The 6,672-nt window shown below is 34.5% G+C and overlaps 1 protein-coding gene across 3 annotated transcripts in view; it reads left to right on the top strand.

Moving 5' to 3' along the window:
• ASCC3 (activating signal cointegrator 1 complex subunit 3) overlaps positions 1–6,672 on the top strand; it is a 256,841-nt gene that overhangs the window by 229,443 nt on the left and 20,726 nt on the right. For all 3 annotated transcript variants that reach the window (XM_042812582.1, XM_042812567.1, XM_042812576.1), the window contains exon 37: positions 5,195–5,419. In XM_042812582.1, coding sequence (XP_042668516.1) covers positions 5,195–5,419 — 225 coding nt within the window. The remainder of the gene's footprint in view (positions 1–5,194; positions 5,420–6,672) is intronic.

Here is a 6,672-nt window from a genome sequence, read left to right as displayed (position 1 = left end):
TTTTTTTTTTTTTTTTAAAGAATGAATTTTGTCACATTTATTTCTTTTCTGAATATAAATTAATACTTGACTGAGAATCAGCTGCCTGCCAAGATATATCTGCATAAATTAAATATCTTTCCTTGTAAATAAAAATCATACTTGAAAATGTGAGATAAAACATAGTATAAATATATTGGTAATAACGTGTGTGTGTCACTATGGTATCAATACAGTCTTGGGAAGAGAATGAGCAAAGGAAGATTAATTTCGGAATTATAATCAGGCAGGTTTTTTTCCTTATAATACAGTAAACATAGGTTCAAGTGAAACTTTTTTTCAGCTCATGAATGTATGTGTATAAATGTATATATTTTTTAATTGACATTATTTCAAATGTTTGTAAGTACTGTAGGTTGGGTACCCTCAATTTTCTTATCTATGAATCTGTTATAAAATACTGTTGTCTAGTTACCCAGCTATTCACCAGATCAGTGATGTTCTTTTTTCTTTTATGTTCCTCTAATTCAGCCGTGTAACTTTATTACAGTAAGACAAACACAGGTATTACCCAAATGAGGACTGTCACAAACTGCTTTAAAGATTGGTGTCCTTTCTGTATGCTGCAGCACTTGGACGTGGCAGGTCAGGGCACTGCACTAGAATACTCTGCAACACTTTGTACGATGGAACAGTGGAATAAAAGCCAAAAACTGATTATTTAATTCATTATTATAGTAGTATTCTTCTAGTATTAAATAGTGTTAACTGCATAACAGCCATTAAAAAATTCTACATTTATTCCTGCTCTTTTTTTTTTTTTTTTTTTTCAACATGCAAATATATGATTTATGCAGACCTTCAGCCTGTACTCAGACTCCCAAGAGTTTATGTAATTTAAACCAATGTTCAGGTAAAGAAGATGCATCTGCTATATTAACTGAAAATGATTCTCATCTTTTCACTTTTTTTGCTATTCTGGTAGTTACTTCTGATATTAGTTTACTGCAGGCACTGATTTTTGAACACTTTAACTTGGCAGCTGTTCATTTTGCTATCGTATTTTCTAGTACTGCTTTACCCTTGTCTCGTCTCTCTGCACCAGAAATTTGAAGGAGAACAAAACACATCACAGATTTTTAAAGTTCAGAATGTGGTGTGTTTGAATTGCATCAACCCAAAGAAAAGGAACGTACATACAGTTAGTCAATTCTAAGGTAGTTTCCAATGCAGCATCACTAAATAAAAGTCTCTGGTTCAGCTCTGGAATGTGAGAAACTATTTTTGGTTTGTTTTACCCCTCATTGTTACAAATTAATCAACTGCTCTTTAAAGTCTAGAACTCATTAACTTTATACGTTTTACTGTTCCCATGACTGAAACAAATGTAAAATATCCAAGTTTACTTTAGTTACTCACCTTGATCCCATTTCTGTCTGTTCTTAACAGGTATCCTCTCTTATAGACAGGTGAGAAAAAGTACTTACTTGAGGGTTAAGATATTTCAGAAGGTTTACATGTGGTATAAGTCTGGACTTCAGCTTTCAGTATAAATCAGTAATTTCAGCCAAGCTTATATATGTTGTAGGTAGGTGAAAAATCTAATGTTTTCTATACGTTTGGGCACTGTGAAACCTAGTATTCACCATGTTGGTTAGATTATTTGAATTTCCATTGAGTGGGACTCCTCAGTCTTACTTGCACACATTCTAAGGATCAGAGTGTGATTTGGTCACACAGACTCACAGATGCAGATCTGAATTTGAGAGAGAGAAGCATTTTTATTAAACAGGCATTGAAACAACCCTTAGTAGCTTGTTAGTACACTGAGATCTGGATCACTTGAGAAATTGTTTTGAAATAAACATTCTCCTTTAGTTTTTTGGTTTTTTTTTTGTATTAATAAGCAGCTGGATGAGACACTGAGCAATTCAGAGTTGGCAGTAGGTGTCAGAAAAAGTTAACGTATGGCAGAAGCCCATACAAACATGGGGAACAGAAATTTGAGAGTAGTCTCCAGGAAGAAGGAATGAAAATATTGAATGTCTCAAAACAGTAGCCCCCCCCAAAAAAAAATAATAAAAAGAAAGAAAAAAGAAAAGGACATGTATTTTAAAATGAGTTTAAAATGAGTTATTTACTTTTAGAATGATTAAAAAAAAAAAAAAAAAAGAGTGATGATAAACTATGTACTTGGAACACAGTGTTGTGTGATCCAGATAGGACTCTATGAAGTTAGTGGGTGATGTTGGCAGGAAGCAGAATTCTGTTATCAGAATAGCCTTTGCCCTTGTAAAATATGCCTGTCAAGTTTATGAAAGTGTATGTGTGGCATTCCTCAAAGGCAAAGCAAGTCGCTGTTTCTCATGTAGCCCAGAGTTGCATACAGGATTAAGTGTAGGTTGCCCTCAAAATGATGCAGCCGTCTCTACTGCCCAAAAGAATACATTATTGGGAAAGTTCAACCCAGACCCATAAAATACAGAGAGCTGTGCCACAACAGCCAAATGCTTGACTGCAGAACCCATAGCTAAAATTCCTAGTTATCTCTTGGTATCCCCCAACAAGTTACATTTAATTGTAGGAAATTGTATTATTTGCATTGTAGTAATTGTAGTAAATGCATTGTATTATTGCAGCACATGGGCTACAGTAGCCCTCATTGACTTAAGAAAAAGGGAAAGTGAAAAATACACAGCAGTGCTTTGTGATTTGACTGTAAAGTTTTTATTAAATATTGACTTCAGAATTACAATTAATGACTGAAAGATGATTCGATCTGTTTCCTTATCTGTGGAAAAGCAATATTCAGATGCAGCGTACTAAAATACTGTATGTTCTATATTGTGTGGAATAGTTGAGTCTACAGCCTTTCCCTAACAGATTGAGAATTGTAATGAAAAGGAAAACTAAAATGAAAAAATACTGAGTGAACAGCAGGTCCCATTTGAGGTGATTACAAAGGATGTTTCTTTATTCTGTCTTTTCTTGTGTAACCTGAAAACAGTAGCAGGGGGTTACGAGCAGAGTTCATCACAGAGTTGTCAATCACTGTCATTTAACATTTTGCAATGGAAGATGTCTTTATTCAAGGACAGCTGGGCAAATCAGAGAAACAGATTTGCAGTTAGTAGTCTGTCCAGCCTACACTAAGCAAACAGGGACAGGGCAGAAATACTGGCCTCTCACATAAAAATATAATGGACTCTGCTGACCTCAGTGCCCTCCATTCAGCTTCATTCTCAGTTGTATAAAAGCTTCACTACCCATTCTCAATTTCCTTTAATTACCTACATGATGCAGATAAGAAAATGAACCTCACTTACTTACAGTCAGTGATCACAAACAGGAAATTAAGTAGGCAAGTTGTTTAAAATAAGGGGAGTGTTTTGGAGGTAAATAAAATGTGTGCTGGGGAAGAATTAGTGAAAACGCATTTTTGGGAGCACCAGTTGGTCTGGAGTGACTCGGCTGATCCTTTTTCTTTCTGCTACTTTAAACTGCAAAGGAAAACTAAGTAAAAAATCTCCTTGGTAAATATTCTTTAAAATATCTTTGAAGGAGAAGCAAGTTAAATAAAAAGAGTGAAGCAAACATGCAACATTCTATGGGGCTTAAAAAGATTGTGACCTTAGGTTCAGAGAATAAATGACCACAGTTTTCACAAGAGATCTAGCAGAGGCATCTAGGATTAAGGAGCAGTTCTCTTTAGACTGTCTTCACTTTTAATCTGCAGTCGAGATAAATTAATGACATTCTGATTTCCTTTTCAAATCTATCTTTCCTTTTACATTTATATCACAGTTTAGCTATAGTTTCACTGTGTAGTTAAAATAAATAGAAAATGTGTACTGTCCGTTTTTTGAGAGGGGGGCACAAAGCAGCTGTATAACTTCTTTTTCTTAGAAACTCTAAAAAACCTCTGTTAGGACTTGAATGAGTGGATACAATACTTTGCAGTTCTGTTAGGTAGTTCCATTAGCTGTTGAAAAATGGCAGTTTCTCTTTAATTCATTCTGCGTTGGCTACCTTTGTGAATGTTTAATGAAAATGGATGTTCAGGAAGTCTGATTAGAGGTTGAATCTGTAGCTTAAAAGGAATATAAAACCTTGAATAATTTAATTTAATGGTCTCTTTTCTAAACCTACAGTTCAGAAGACATTACCTTACCGTTCAAGCTACCCAAAACACTTTTATTTTGTGATAAAATATATTCGTATAAATTACAAATGGAAAAAATACCTCATATTATAAAAGTCTTACTTTACTTGCAAATTTTATATTTTAGAAAGATCATTCTCATTCCAAACAAGAATATGTATGCATACATACAAGAGGATTTTGTGGAGAACATTGCTACTTGTGTCTGGATTATGTACATAGTACTCATGGACTCTGCTGACCAAATTATAGATCTGAGGATGCTTCTGTTGAGAGTTCTTACTTGCAGAGACAGTGCATCTCCCTGTCAATAGCAGACTGAACTACCACTCTGACTACACAGACAGACTTTTTCCCCTCTGCCCCAAGGATGCTGCCAGTGATAACGACAAAGATTATTGTACAGCTCCTTTTTGCAACAGTGAGGAAGTTCTTAGCTCACATTTTGATGTGAATGGTAGCACAGAAGATGATTTTCAGCACCTACTTAATGATTTTGCTGTTTTCTGTGATTACCAAGCAGCTGCTGCTTAGAAATTGATTCTCAAAATAATGAAAATACATTTTAAAATCAATTTGAAATACAACCCAGAGCTGTTTCAAGCCAACAGTGTTTTGATTACAAAAAGAAAAGTAGGAACTGTGAAAAATGAAAATGTCAGTTGTTAACTTCTTTATAGCCAACTTTACTGTGTTTTTGTGTGCTAACTAGGGTAGGATATCTGGAGAAGGTCATCTCTAATACTGAATCCATCCAGTGAATGTATTTACTTCATTATTTTATTTTCTTATTCTCTAGCAGAAAAATCAACGTAGAAAAGTTTTTAAAGCCTATAATTGGGTGAATATTTTTGAATAATTCACTAGCTGTTGTTTTCCACAAACACCTGATTCTGATAAGTAGGCTACGTAAATATTAAAATATTGCTATTTTAGCAACTAAATCTAATTACACTAAATTAAATACATATACTTTTTATGTCTCCGAAAAGAAAAATAATTACTCTGAAGCTAATTACAATGCTTAAATGTATTTTTTACCTTTTTTTTCAGAATGCTGATGAGTACACAGATCTACCTGTGAGACACAATGAAGACCAAATGAACAGTGAGCTAGCAAAACATCTTCCAATTGAAGTCAATCCTCATTCATTTGACAGCTCACACACAAAAACACACCTCCTGCTGCAAGCCCACTTCAGTCATGCCATGTTGCCTTGTCCAGATTATGCAACTGATACAAAGACAGTGCTGGACCAAGCAATTAGAATATGTCAGGTATAGTAATGCATTTCAGTATTTCAGTCCTGTTGTGTTTTTACTGTTATTATATTGTAATTTTGAATTTTTTATTTTGACTATTGAAAAATCTGAGGATTTCTTGCAATGTCTTGTGAGAAAACTGGCATGATGCCACTATGTTTAGGAGGAACTATAAGCCAACAGAGATGTTCTCTTTACGAAACAGAGGTAAATGAGCTTCTAGTAAAAAAAAAAAAAAAAAAAAAAAAAAAAAAAAGCCTGCACTGACTGAAGGCATCTGTTGTCATCTCCTTTCATATGCTTCAGTCACTGTACTGTGGAATGCTACATAAAGTCATTCCTGCGCAGATGTATTCCCTACAAATTGTGTGCTGACCCCCAGGAACTATGTCCCATGGGTACCTTCCTTTTTATAGGACCCTAAAGCATTCTAGTCACTGCCAAGCATAAATAAAACATGTTTTGAAATGTAATTTGGGACAAGATACCGGGTTTTTCTACAGCTTGTGAAGAAATGTATCTTCTGTTTCCCAATAATCGCAGAATCAAAGAGCATTCTTTTAAACAAAGATTTTAAAAACAATCTGTAGGCTTGTGACTTATACAGTTGTGCAGAAATCTCATCCCACAGAACTAAACTGGCCATGGGGAGTACTGGTAGCAAGCAGTCACATGTATAGATGCATGCCTCAAAAGAATTTCAAAGCAGCAATTTAGGTTTGCAATAGATTACTACAGTATTTGAAATACACCATTAATTACAGTGGGAAGAAAGCTGAGCTCTAGGTGATGCAGAGAACAGGTTGGCCCTTTGCTTCTGCAAGAGAAGAGTAATAGTATTTATTTTCTTTAGCAGAGCTGAACCTGGACTCACTCACAGATTCTCAAAGATCAGGCGATCTTCAACAAAGTTTTTTTATCTTGCTCAGTTCCATATTTGTAAAATGAAGATAGTAATTCTTTCCTCCTACCATTTTTGTTTGCCCATATTTTAATATCCTCAGTGACCTACATGTCATCTACAAGAATGATGTTCCGATCTTATTTGAAGATTTTATTTCAGAAACTGTAATCACTCAGAAAAACAACCTAAGGCATTCAGCAGTTCCTTTAAATTGAAGTAAAATTCAGAATATTATTCCATACAGTATTTTGGCAACTCAGGCCTTTTGTTAACTGATAAATAATGTTACATATACAGTTGTCTTTAAAAAAAAAAAAAAGTAAGAAAGAAAGAAAGAAAGAAAGAAAGAAAGAAAGAAAGAAAG

This window comes from Centrocercus urophasianus, unplaced genomic scaffold (genome assembly GCF_019232065.1).
Source record: "Centrocercus urophasianus isolate 14NV4802_14NV808 unplaced genomic scaffold, USGS_Curo_1.0 seq_10, whole genome shotgun sequence".
NCBI lineage: Eukaryota > Metazoa > Chordata > Aves > Galliformes > Phasianidae > Centrocercus > Centrocercus urophasianus.
Note: the sequence above shows the minus strand (reverse complement) of the source record. Positions and strands in the feature narration are given on the sequence as shown.